At 51.6% G+C, this 12,107-nt stretch overlaps 1 protein-coding gene across 1 annotated transcript in view; it reads left to right on the top strand.

Annotated features, from left to right (window-relative positions):
* The first annotated feature begins 8,435 nt into the window (after positions 1-8,435).
* The window catches only part of SLC24A4 (solute carrier family 24 member 4), a 137,568-nt gene continuing 133,896 nt past the window's right edge, over positions 8,436-12,107 (top strand). Inside the window, exons 1-2 of the mRNA XM_079127629.1 lie at positions 8,436-9,183; positions 11,219-11,329. Of these exons, the coding sequence (XP_078983755.1) occupies positions 9,054-9,183; positions 11,219-11,329 (241 nt within the window). The 5' untranslated portion in view covers positions 8,436-9,053. The remainder of the gene's footprint in view (positions 9,184-11,218; positions 11,330-12,107) is intronic.

The raw sequence follows: 12,107 nt of genomic DNA, 5'->3' as shown, positions 1-12,107 counted from the left end.
GGATGACCTGTCAGGTTTCCCCCGTGATCCAGCTGAGGTCACTCAATCTGAAAGAGGGTCCTTAAGAGGCAGGTCTGCCCCAGCTCCCCATTCTGTAACCTGGGCCAGTGCTGCTGGTAACCCCATCATGAGACTCCCGGGTCCTAAAACGTGAGCAAGGAAACAAAATCAATAAGCATATCAGGGCTCCTGGTTGTGACAGCCCAAGGAGGGTGCTGAGCGTCACCCCTGGGCCACAGACAAGGACCCCCACCATCAGCCACTCAGGCAAATCTTCTCTACTTTCTGTTCTTTAGTCTCCTCTCAGAGGAAAGAAGAGGCTGAGAAGCTTGCCCCGCCTCACAGAACTTTCTATAGGGATATTGAATGGTGGCAGGACAAAAAGGATTTCAGGTGAAATAAATTGGAGAAATGCTGACTGCAGCTAAGTGTAAGGTGCTTCATTGTGGATTTTGCCAGAGCCATTCCTAGGCCTTCCAGATCACCTGACGGGGATTATAGCATAAGGTGTCTTCATAATTTACTTAACCATAGAACCCCTAAATTCTTTCAGCATCAGCATGAGAACTCTCTTTGCAGAGGCAACAAGAAATTGATCTTTACTTCTTTGAGAATCTGAGGCTGTTTGGCCTTTTAGTTTATGTGTAGAATAGAAATTGTTCTTGGTGAGGTTTTGAGGTTGGAATGAGGATCTACCTTAAATGCAGGGTTGTCAAAAACCCTTTGAAGGTGGGTTTGGGGGAAAGGTTCCACTCTTCCAGAAACTATATTCAAAGCCTGCACGGCTAGTTTGTGCACAGTCCTGGATGACAGGGTTTTTAGGGGTCACTGGATTTTCAGGGACATCTGTGAACCCCTGCATTTAAGCTCTTACCAGCTAATACCTCTGTGGAAATGGAGCTCGATCTTGTAGGAATTTGGAGGTGAAAACACTAGATGACACACGCATGTCTTGACGGGAGTTAAGGGGGTTGGGGAACAGAAACAATGGAAAAGGGCAAGAAGATATGGAAAACAGGACAGGCAGCACCACCCCCCAGGCGGACGGTGGCCTCTTCATTTCCTCCTCTGGTCCCAGTGTGCATGCCTCTAAAAACCACCACGGGGTTCTCCTTTGTGAAACCTGGCTACTGCATATTAATGCTTTGTGGCAGAGAGAAACTGCTGTCTCTGAAAGTCTCCCTCCTTTACAGGTCACGGGGGCTCCATTTATTAAATTGTTGCTCAAGGGCACAAATGTCCTGAAGGTATCTGTCTCCTCAAGGCTGGACTCCTCTCTGGCTCAGGGACGCCAGGACCTCCACCACAGCTCCCTGGGCAAACAGAGGGTAGGGACCCCCTTACCCCATGGCAGAACACGGCCTGCATAGACGGACGTGGCCCGAGAGGACCGAGAGAAGGTTCTTACGGAACCAAGAATGACAGGTGAGAGGTTCAGATCCACAGAGGGAGATTGTGAAGTGTGACTTCAAAAGCAGAGTTCTAAAGTTCACCAGCCTGCCTGTCTGCTAACTGTCTTTTGATCACTGGCCTTTGAAACAGAATACTAATCATAAGTTTATACATTATTATTTACCAGCAGCCAGAGGGATTAGAATTCTCTGGGCTTCAACAGCCTCATGACTACTCACACGCATGACCCAGAGAAGGATGGTTTTAGCCGCTGGCGGAGGGGTGGACACACTCTACTCTGTTTAGATGACCCAAGAGCTCTTTTCTGCCTTGTTTGATAGCTTTGGAAGTATTTGTATTTTCCTACCTGAAATAGCTCCTCCCCTCAGGTAAGAATTTGCTAGCCAGTTTACTTTCAGAACCAGGTTAAGATGGGAGAGGGGGGTGAAACCCCTAAAGCTAACCGACAACATGCATCAGAAATCCTTTAAATTAATTTGAACCGCTGAGTCATAACATTGCATAACAGCCATTAAAGTATTAGCATTACTTTGGGGGGCACTTTATTATGCAACCCAGTGGTAAATCTCCTCTGGGCCTTTTTTTTTTTTTTTTTTAATTCCCCCAAAGAGTTGCAGTTTGCTAATTTATTTTCAAATGGGCTGAATCTGTGCTCATCCCAGCCACCTATTCAGCTTGTGGCCTTCGTGCAAGGACAGTGGACCACATAAGTTTCAAAGAGGTGTTGATATTTCTAACACTTTGGATCATTTGCAAAGGCGGAACTGTCAGTTCATTCATTTAAGTGTTCATAGACACGTAGAGCTTGCGTGCGCAGGAGAAAGAGCTCTGAACCTAGAACAGATCAGTGCCTCCGTCTTGTGTCTTTGGGGGACCTCAGTTTCTCCATCTGCAAAAGAAGGGCTTGGATGGGGGGGTTCATTCTTCGCAGGATGGTAAAGAGCAGGAACCCAGGATCCACACTGGTTTTGCATCCCAGCTTTGTTAGTTATTAGCTGTGTGTCTGTGGGCAAGTTACTTAACTATTCTGAGCTTTGGGCTCCTACTTCTGCAAACTAATGATTATAATGACACCTCATAGAATTACTGGAAGGATCAAGTGGGTTGATAGACACCCAGAACTTGAACACTGACTGGTCAGGATGGATAAACGTGATCCATACACAAGATGACTGCTTGTGCACAGCAGAAGTCCTCTCTGCTCCTCCTGATAAGAGCCTCATTTCCCAGTCTGCCTGGCCACCATGGCCAAGGGCTGAGTTCCACCTCATGCAACCCATGAATTCCAAGTTGCCATTTCCATATCTGACCCATAAAAACCTTCCACATGGTATTCTCCACATCTTTCCCCCTCTGCTATTTCAGCTCAAATGAACTTGCTGCCCCTGGAAGCCCTGCGTTGAAGATGGCCCCGTCAAGAGACAGAAGGATCCAGAATCTCTCAATATGCAGCTGGAGAAGAGCCACTGCTGATACTCCCAGGCTGGACTTCATGTGGGTAAGCAATAATCTAAAGTGATAAGTCAGTGGGTTTGGGGACAGCTGGGGTTTAGATGACAAGGCCCTGGTCCAGGCAGCAAGTCTGGTCTGAGACACCTTCCCAGAGGCACTGAACCTGGTCACAATGATTTCGTTGCTCGAATCCAAGTTTCTGTTGTCATCTGGGTAACAACCAGAGGACTCTCAGTTCTCTAGCTGGGGACAAGAGCTCATATGTCTGGCAAGTGCTGGCCCGGTATCTGGCAAGCTCCCTGCAGATGGCCGCCCAAGCTGGCCGCCTGGGCTGACTGCCCCCGCTTCCTGGACAATGGAGTGACATTTCTGCTCAGATGCCACAGGGAGCTACTTGGGTCCCCCAGGCAGTAACCCAGGTTCAAAAATACATCATTGCAGACCACGGAGCTTTGTCTGCCCCCGTGCTCCCAGCCTCGGCCCTCTGCCGGACTTAGCAGGACTGGGGTATAGGAGCCTCCAAAGTGGACAAAGCAAAATCTCTTCCTCATGAAAACTTGGAACAAAACACACTTCCTCACAGAACGCGGGGCCAGAAAGACGCTCCCCACGTGGTGTCGGCTGCTGGCGGGAGTGACAGGCACCCGGGTTCTGGGCCTGAGAAGGCCGTGCCTCTGTTCCTGCAGTCCCGGCTTCGCTGGGTGATCCCCCTGGCGACTGAGCGCCCCGTCCTCTGGTGAAAACCTCTTGCCTCTCTTGCCCAGCATTTGGATTCCTCCTGGTACCATTGTCTTTTCTCCCCATGTTCTAAGGCCTTTCCAGAAGTGCAGAGGGGACGGGGCAGAGATTTTGAATCCTGAGCCATTAGAAGGAAACGAAGCAACGTGAAAGCACAATAGAGCAGATGTGCAGAAAAACCCAAGCCACTCTGCCCTGGGCTGTGCCGGGCCGCTTCGTGGAGGGGCATCTGGCTCTCGGCGTGCACTGAATAAGAAGGACCAGTCCAAGGGCAGAACAGTATCAAGGGTCTAAATGGGGGACACCTTTGGAGCCAAATTCCTTGTCAAATAGCCCTTGCTGTCATCCTGTGATCTACCTGCCCTGTATCCACGATCACACTGACAAGGGCCACAGGAGCCCAGGAGCAGTGGGTGGAGGGCAGCCTGGGGTCTGCGCCGGGGGCGAGAGCTTAGATTGGTGACTGACTACCTGGGGAGACTTGCCAAGTAAACTAGTCACAATTCCATACTTGTGGCGCAGGCTGATGGCTGTTTGCCTTCATCTTTCTTTGCTTCCACGGTAACAAAACCTCCGCGGGCGCAGGCTGTGGGTTACACATCTCCCGGCTCTCCTTGGTTGGGTGTGGTCACGTGGCTTAGGGTCCAGTGAACTAGGAGAAGTGCTGTGGGTGACTTCTGGGTGTGGATCTAAACACTGGCACTCGGTCCTCCTTCCTGCTCAATTGTGTGAGGCGACCACATAGATGATGGTCAGGTCTTAGGGGACGGCAGGGAAGCATAAGGGAAAGGTCCAGAAGGGTCTCCACACTGGCTGCCGTCTGGAGGAGATGCTGACGTCCAGGCCCTCATGGCGGAACGCTTCCCTGGTGATCCTACGCCATGTGGGAAGCCAATGTGGGAAGAGCTGATCACACGTGCTCTTTTGAGTCGAGCTCAAGAACTGGGGAGGTTATTTTGAGAGCAACAGGGAGCTTCTGAGGGTTTTCTTTTCTTTCTTTTTTTTTTTTTAAGGAAGGGACATAATCAGATTTTTCTTTCTCAAGCTGCCGTGTGGAGAAGGGAAAGTGAAGGGAAGAGAAATGGGTTCAGAAGGCAGCTGCCATGGTCCAGGTGAGAAAGGGACCCAGTGCTGACAATGGGGATGGCCTGGCTTATGCTGGGCTGGATGGGGGGACAGGGAAGAAGTGGTAAGACAAAGATAATTCCCTGAACACCCAAGGTCAGAACCGCTGAGAAGATGGAGCCTAGAGACACAGCCACAGGAATCGGCAGCAGAGAGAGAACGGACAGGCTCTCCGGGGAAGACGGGCAGAAGGCTGGGGACCCAGAATAGAGCCCAGAGGATGGAGGGAGAAGACGCCCCCAGTATGCTGAGCGGAGGGGAGAACGTGTGTGCCGACACAGTCAAAGGTAAGGATGTGACTGTGGCCGGAAGCGTGAGGGATTCTGCTGAGATGTGGCCACCGATCCCTGATGAGCTTCAGGGAAGATGGGTGGAGACCTGGGTGGCGAAGTGCTGGCGAGAGCAGACACCACCGAAGCGCGGCGATTCCTCATCCTATTCATTCGTTCCATGAATTAGTTCCTGAGTGCCAGAGGGCTGGGCACTGTAGACTGGAGAAAATGGCAAGTCCTTAGGGCCCTCAAACCCTCGGAGGTGACAGATACTCTCGCTCATATCACAAAATCATGCGATATAAGTGCTATGATGGAGACGCACACGGGGATATTTGGGACACAGCACAGCCAACTGTAGGGAGAAGGAAGGGGCAGGCAGGCAAGGTCTTAGAAAGCCAGGAAGAGAGGCAAGGATCACTGGGGCTGCCATTTGCAGAGTCCAGGTCTCAGCTGCAGGGGAAGAAGGGACTTTGGGACCTCCTCAGGCTACATGGCTAGCCATGGTCAAGGAAAGGTGAGCAGGCCACTTCCAGACCAGAGCACTGGATGGCAGCATCAGAGGTGGCATGGCATGGCATGGCATGGCAGGCAACGATGTTGAGACTGTGGCTGCCCCCAGGTACCTGAGTGACCCCTCCTCAAGACAAGCTCCTTTCGACAGACCAGAAGCACCAGCCACAAACAAGTGTTCGCCGTTTTATTTGTTCCAGGTACCATAGCATAACCTAGCCCAGTTCTTCTCAAAGTGTGAACTAGCTGCATCTGCTTCACTTGGGAATGTGCTAGAAATGCAAATTCTCAGGCCCAACCTTGGGGTAACTGAAGCAGAAACTCTAGAGTGGGGTTCAGCAGTGTGAGTCTTAACAAAACTTCCAGGAGATTCGGAGACACGCTCAGCTGAGAACTGCTGCCTAGTCAATACGGATTGATACAGTCATCTGAAGAGTGGGAGGAATGACAAGTTATGGAGAAGGTCATTCTAACTTAAAAAAATGTGAACAAGATACTAATTAGTGAGGCTCATCATGTCATAGGAAAGGATTCTTAAGAAAAAAATCATCAGACCCATCCCCCACAGATTGAACCATCCTATCAAAATTGGCTAAAACTGGCTCTTTCTTACAGTGTCAAGTCAGAAGAAAACACACTGTTGCGGAAAGAGACACTCTGCGTCCAGTGGCTTTAAAGTCAGGGCCCAAGATAAATTCAGGAATGCCCTTTCCATCTGTGCCCATGACTTTGCTGTTTTAGGAAATGCTCCTGAAGTCTTTGAATCTGAAAAATACATAAAACCCAAGTCTCTCATCCGTAGGGTGAGTCATGAGTCCTGTAGCTGAGGCTCTTTGGTAATGGGCACTATTTAAATGAGGCAAAAAGTACACTTTCAAACAAATTGCTTTTTAAACTGTCAAAGAAAAGGAATCCATTTGTGTATAGGAAATTATTCCAAGGGTTCTAACCATTAACTGAAAGCAGGTGAAAAATGTCAAAGAGAAGAAACATTCTATTAAAGAGCTGGCTGAGGGTTTTCAGGGCAGACACCTGCAATTCAAACCTTTCTATTTCCACCAGCCTTAGGTAAGCTCCATGGACACAAGTTTTACAAAAATATGAAATCCTGGAAGTAATTTTCCATTTTCTTCGTTGGCATTGCTTTGACCAATGTGACCAAAATGCTGTCTAATGAATAGGATGACAGGGGATTTTCTAACTTTTTCCTCTGGTTTAAATTTGATGCCAAGGGCCCTTGTCAAGTAGCTTTCTGAGTAACATGTTTCCTGGTCTTCTGTTTGTTATTGATGAATGCAGTCTTGGAAGTTGTGGTCAGTGGGAAAAAAATTCTGCAAAGGTATGACAATGTGCCCTTTCAGTTGCTGGTGGGTCTGGTAGAGGTCACCACACTAGAGGGCGGCCTCAGTGTGGAGGCCTCTCTACGACAAGAACAGAACCCTGGGAAGTTCCACCCAAGGCTAACCCTGGCCTTTTCCATTTCACTTTCTCATGGTTTCCGAAGCAATTAGTCTTGTGTTCACACCTTCAGGATCTTTGTCGACATTGAGATGAAGCTGCTGAAAATAATTAGTGGACCTTCTCCCTCCCTGCCCTCCAGGGCATCTCTGACCCATGACCCTATGCCAGGCAGAACATCCCTGCTGACCCAGTCCAAAGGGAACCCTGCAGGTGGTGGCCCTGCAGAGACAGGTTCCAAAAGGAAACCCTTCTCACGTTTTGAATGTGCTCACAAACTTTCAGGGGATCTTCTTTAAAATGCACATTCCAGTTCTGTAGGTCTGGGGTGGAACTGTGCATGTCTCATGAGCGTCCAGGCCACTGGCGAGGCAATACTGTATATCTGCAGAAGGGTGGCTTGTAGAACGGGGCTTCAGGGGTCTTTTATCTAGTGGTCTGGCTCCCTTTTGGTCTAGGGTTCCTGGAAAGCAGAGACTGGTCTTTCTTACACATTTTCTTATTGTTTTGTTCCCTGGCTGGCACTTGGCACGGGGCCCAAACACAAAGGTATGTATTTATTTAATTAAACAGAGTTGGTCTTGTTCCAAAAATGGATTTTAAGTGGACTTAACTCCTGGCAGGCCCTGAATTTGCACGTGATAAATTGGCCAGGGAAAGAAGTCAGGACTGGAGGTTGTCCTTCTACAGGCCTGCACCTGGACTACACACCTCCCTGCTTTTCTGAAAATGTCTCTCCTGCCCCATTTTTAAAGCTGTTTACACTAGAGGGCCGATCTGAGAGAAGTAGGAAAAACAAAACCGGAAAGCCCTGCGAAGCAGTAAAGCTCCGGAACATCAAAAGCCCAACTCTGGGTGGTTGAGCTGCAGAACTCTCCGGGTTCTCTGCCTGCTCCCCAGCGTTTTCGCAGGTTGGTGTGGCGCCTCCGCCACCCAGGTCCCTGGCTAGCGGTGAGAGCCCTGCAGGAGCTGGTCCCTGAGGGTGCGGGCGCCTCTTGGCTTGGTGCCACCTGCTTGGTAGCTCTGCTCGAGCAATTAATCTTCTGAAGCATCTCCCGCTCCAGGTAGTGGCCTAGGGTCGCCTGGAGGGTCGTGGGGAGCTGGGACAAGAGCAAACGCTCTACAGACACCCTTGTTCCGCGATTCCCTGACAGTACCGTACATAACCTGTTCCTCTCTGCAGCAGCTTCATAAGATAAAGGACTCATTTAGGCTCCACAGGGAAGGAGGGAGAGAACGAGGGAGAAAGAAGGGGATTACATTGGTCAGTAGTGGGGCCTCCCGGGGGGAAGGGAGGAGCGCACCGGCGAGTGAGCCGTAGGGGAGGAGTACACGTGCTGGGGAGGGAGGGGGAGAGGCGGGCGGGAGGGGAGGAGTAGGGAGGCGAGAGCAGCTAGCGGGAGGCGCCACTGCCTCGCAGACGCAAGCACCGGCAGCTGAGGAACCCGAGAGAAAGTTCCCGGGCAGAGCTCGCCCCCGGGAGAGCCGACTTGGAGGCCTCTTGCCCAGAGGGTCGCAGGTCCCGCGCGTCCAGCCTGCCTACCAGCTGCGCACGCTTGGCCGCCCAGGGGCTCAGCTCGCTGGGAAGTAGGGAAGCATCGCGGGCGGGCAGTCGGGGCGGCCGCGGCTAAACTTGGAGGAGGAGGATGCTAGTGGGCGCGGCGGCGTGGAGCGCGTGGGCGCACTGAGTGCTCCCGGCGGGCTCGGCCCGGCGAGCGCGCTGAAGCTGAGCGGTCAGGTAGCGGCTCCAGCACCCAGACTGCGCCAAGCCTGCAAGCTAGGGCCGCCAGCGCCACCGTGCCGGCGTCGCCTCCTCACCACGGAGTCATGGTGCGCGGAGAGTGCACGCCACGCGCGGGACTGTGAGCTCCGAAGGTGCCGTGCGCCCCCATCTCTTCTCTTCCTTCGGGAGACCTCGCTCCAGGCCAACTCCGCTCACGGGCCATGAAGCTTCGGCCCGGAGTTGCTCGCATCTGAGCTGCGCATCGCCCGCTCCAGCCCCAGCGCTGTTCGTCCACAGACAGCACTCTGATCCCTGAAGCTCCCCATCCTCTCCCAGGGACAGCGCCCAGGCTCTCGGAGATGGCACTGCGTGGGACCCTCCGGACGCGCAAAGTTCGGAGGAGGCAAGAGATGCTGCCGCAGCAAGTTGGTTTCGTGTGCGCGGTGTTGGCCCTGGTGTGCTGTGCGTCTGGCCTTTTGGGCAGCTTGGGTAAGTGCGGGTACCGGCTCCCTCGGCCGGGGGAGTCGGGGGCTTGAGCTGGGAAGCCTCGAGACAGCTCCGGCTCCTTCTTGTCAGGTTGGTCCCAGGGGTTTCTCCAGCCCCCTCCCTGCCGGGCAAGTAGTGCGCACCCAGGAGGACGCTCTGAGCCTGTGGCGCTTGTTCTGCCCAGCGGCGCGCGGCCCCTGGGGGCTCAAGCGCGGCTGTAAGTGTGTGTTACTAAGACCGAAGCCTGCTTCTGCCCCTGGAGCGCAGGGAGAAGGGGCAGCGCAGCGGCGGCGCCCAGGGATGAATTCTCTTGCTCTAGGTTGAGTGAGACTGAACGGTCCGCTTTCCTGTTTTGCAGGGCGACGAGAGCTGTGTCCCTCGGAAAACCAGCCTCTGAGCTGGAAACTGCCACCGGGTCTCAGCTCTCCCTTCGCCCCTGCCTTAATCCAAAGCGGTGCCCTGGGTTTGCTGATGCGTCTTCCCCAAACCCTACAAGGATTGGGGCAGTCTGTCCCCGCGGGAGATTGCTGCCAGTTTCAGCATCCCTTTCCCTCTACTCTCGTACGGAAGGAGAGGGCTGGTATGTGGAACCAAGATCCACACTCCTCCAAGAAGGGACAGGGAATTGGGAGTCCCTGCAAATTTTAAATGGAGAGGGAAGGAAGAAACTTGGCAAAATATATGTCTTGGGGTTTGCCCATGTGGAACCCTCAGAGCACATTCTGATGCCCTGATGCTCCTGTTGCCAGTTAGATACTACGAACCTTCTAATTTTTCTCAGTGTAAAACAATTGACATGCAGGTGGTTTAGCAACTGAGACGTGGAGGTACAGCAGATGGTGTTTCGTTGTTGTTTGTTTTGTACCAGGTATTGAACCCAGGGGGGCTTAACCACTGAACCATATCCCCAGCCCTTTTGATTTTTTTTCTTTTGAGATGAGGTCTCTCTAAGTGGCTTAGGGCCTAGTAAAGTTGCTAGGTCTGGCTTTGAACTTGTGATCCTCCTGCCTCAGCCTCCTGAGTTGCTAGGATTGCAGACTTGCACCACCTCCCTGTGGTTGGTACTTTCTTGAGAAGTAAGACTGTTAGTCTAGAGACCTTTCATTTAGAGAGGTTTATAGCAGCATGTAGAAATCAAGTGAATCTTGATTAAAGTTAAAAAAAAAAAAAAAAACCACCATACAAAACCTGATTAGGGATAGAGTATTAAAAAGTGGCTCTTTCAAAAGAGACCCAGAGAGTTTATTTTGAACATCTTAATACCTGGTACTTTGCAAATTGGGCAAGTCAGGTTTTCCCCCCTTAATTACACACCAGAAATAATAATAAAAAATGCCTAGATGCTCTTAGCTGTCAGCATTCTAGAAGAGGTATTATTACCCAGCTGAAACAGTGCACATCAGGAGAGGTAAATGAATACTTTAAAGGTCTTAAAATGAGAACCATTTTATTTGCTAGGTCAGGAGTTTAAATGCGTTTGGTCACGGGGCATCTGTGCCTTCTCCCAGGGGCTCAATGTGGCCTTTGGACCATCAGCATCTTTGGAGCACTTGGGAGCTTATTAGTGTAGAATCCCAAGTTCCACCCCATTCTGGATCAGAATTTGCTTTTAACCAAAATCCCCCAGGTGAGTTGTGCACATGTTCAAGTGTGAATAGCCCTGGGCCATTCCCCATCAACTGTCTGCCCTGACTTGCTAACTTAGCATCCATTTGTCCAGGGCTGGGGCTCCCTGACTCTGTTTACTGAAAGAGAAGTTAATGGTCACCTAACTAAACTCTTTGTTGCACCAGTGAGGGGCTGAGATCAGCTCACTCTTAGCCAAGGTCAGATCACTAGCTGGTCCATCTGGGACTAGAAACAGTGAATTAGACCCAGGAAGCAGAGTCCTGTGTGAAAGCAGGTGATGTACTTCCAGTCATTAGCTCACTCCCTGCAGTTGGCTCTAAGTAGCCAAACAGGGCTGTTGCTGATGTGGCTGGGTATGACCTGTATGGTTAGAGACCTAATGATATCTCTGACTTGTTCTCCAATCCAGGATACAAAACGGCTTCTGCTAGCAAACGCGCTCTACCTGACGCATGGCGGAACCGAAAGCTGATGGCCCCTGTGAATGGGACTCAGATGCTGAAGAACTGCACAGAGCCTGGTAAGAAGGAGGTTCTACTTGCTGCCTCACCCCACCGCGCCCCGCACCCCACAGGCTTTTGGCCCTGCTGGGGATGTGGTGTCTGTGTGGACAGTTCCAGCCAGAGCTGGGAAAAGATGGCTCTCTGAACCCGACTAAGAAAGGGTACCTGCACCATGTTGGAAGGTGACCTGCAGTCATCTGTCATGCCGCTAAGCAGAGCAAGTGATCTCTTTATCCAACAACTCAGAAGGTCACGTTTGAAAGAGTTTTAAACTGTGATTTTTTTGTTCTCGTGGTGCTCCTGAAGGCTAAGTATCCCCACCCCTCTGGATACCCTTGGTTGGCCTGGGTGTCTTTGTTTTCTTCCCCTTTGGCCACTGTGTGTACTTGATGGAGGTCTAGGGGCAGATTTAGGTCCTCTGGTGGATGGTGCTTAGGGATGACCCACCAGGGTTGGGGAGGAAGGACATTCTGGGGGTCTAGGGCCCTTTTTCTGAGATCCATGTCCCCAGGGTACCACTCCTCTCCAAGAGATGGATTCTGCTTTCCCCGGAAGTGGTTTTGATGTTTCTCTTCAGAATTCTCTGGTGAGTCAGTGGAGGTAGGAACCCAGTGATGACATCTTGTCTGTTCTCCTGCCACAGGCAGGCTTCGCTTACGGGAGGGAAGAAGATTCTCGGTAGCAGGCAGCCAGGCACCTGGACACTACCCAGGTCTCCTAGGGGGCAGTTCTGGGTGTTAACTCTGGTGCCAGCTCCTGGGGTCTTTGTGAGGAGGATCTGGTGGAGTGATGTCT

This window comes from Sciurus vulgaris (genome assembly GCF_902686455.1).
Source record: "Sciurus vulgaris genome assembly, chromosome: 2".
Classification (NCBI taxonomy): domain Eukaryota; kingdom Metazoa; phylum Chordata; class Mammalia; order Rodentia; family Sciuridae; genus Sciurus; species Sciurus vulgaris.
This window is presented reverse-complemented; position numbering and strand designations above follow the sequence as displayed.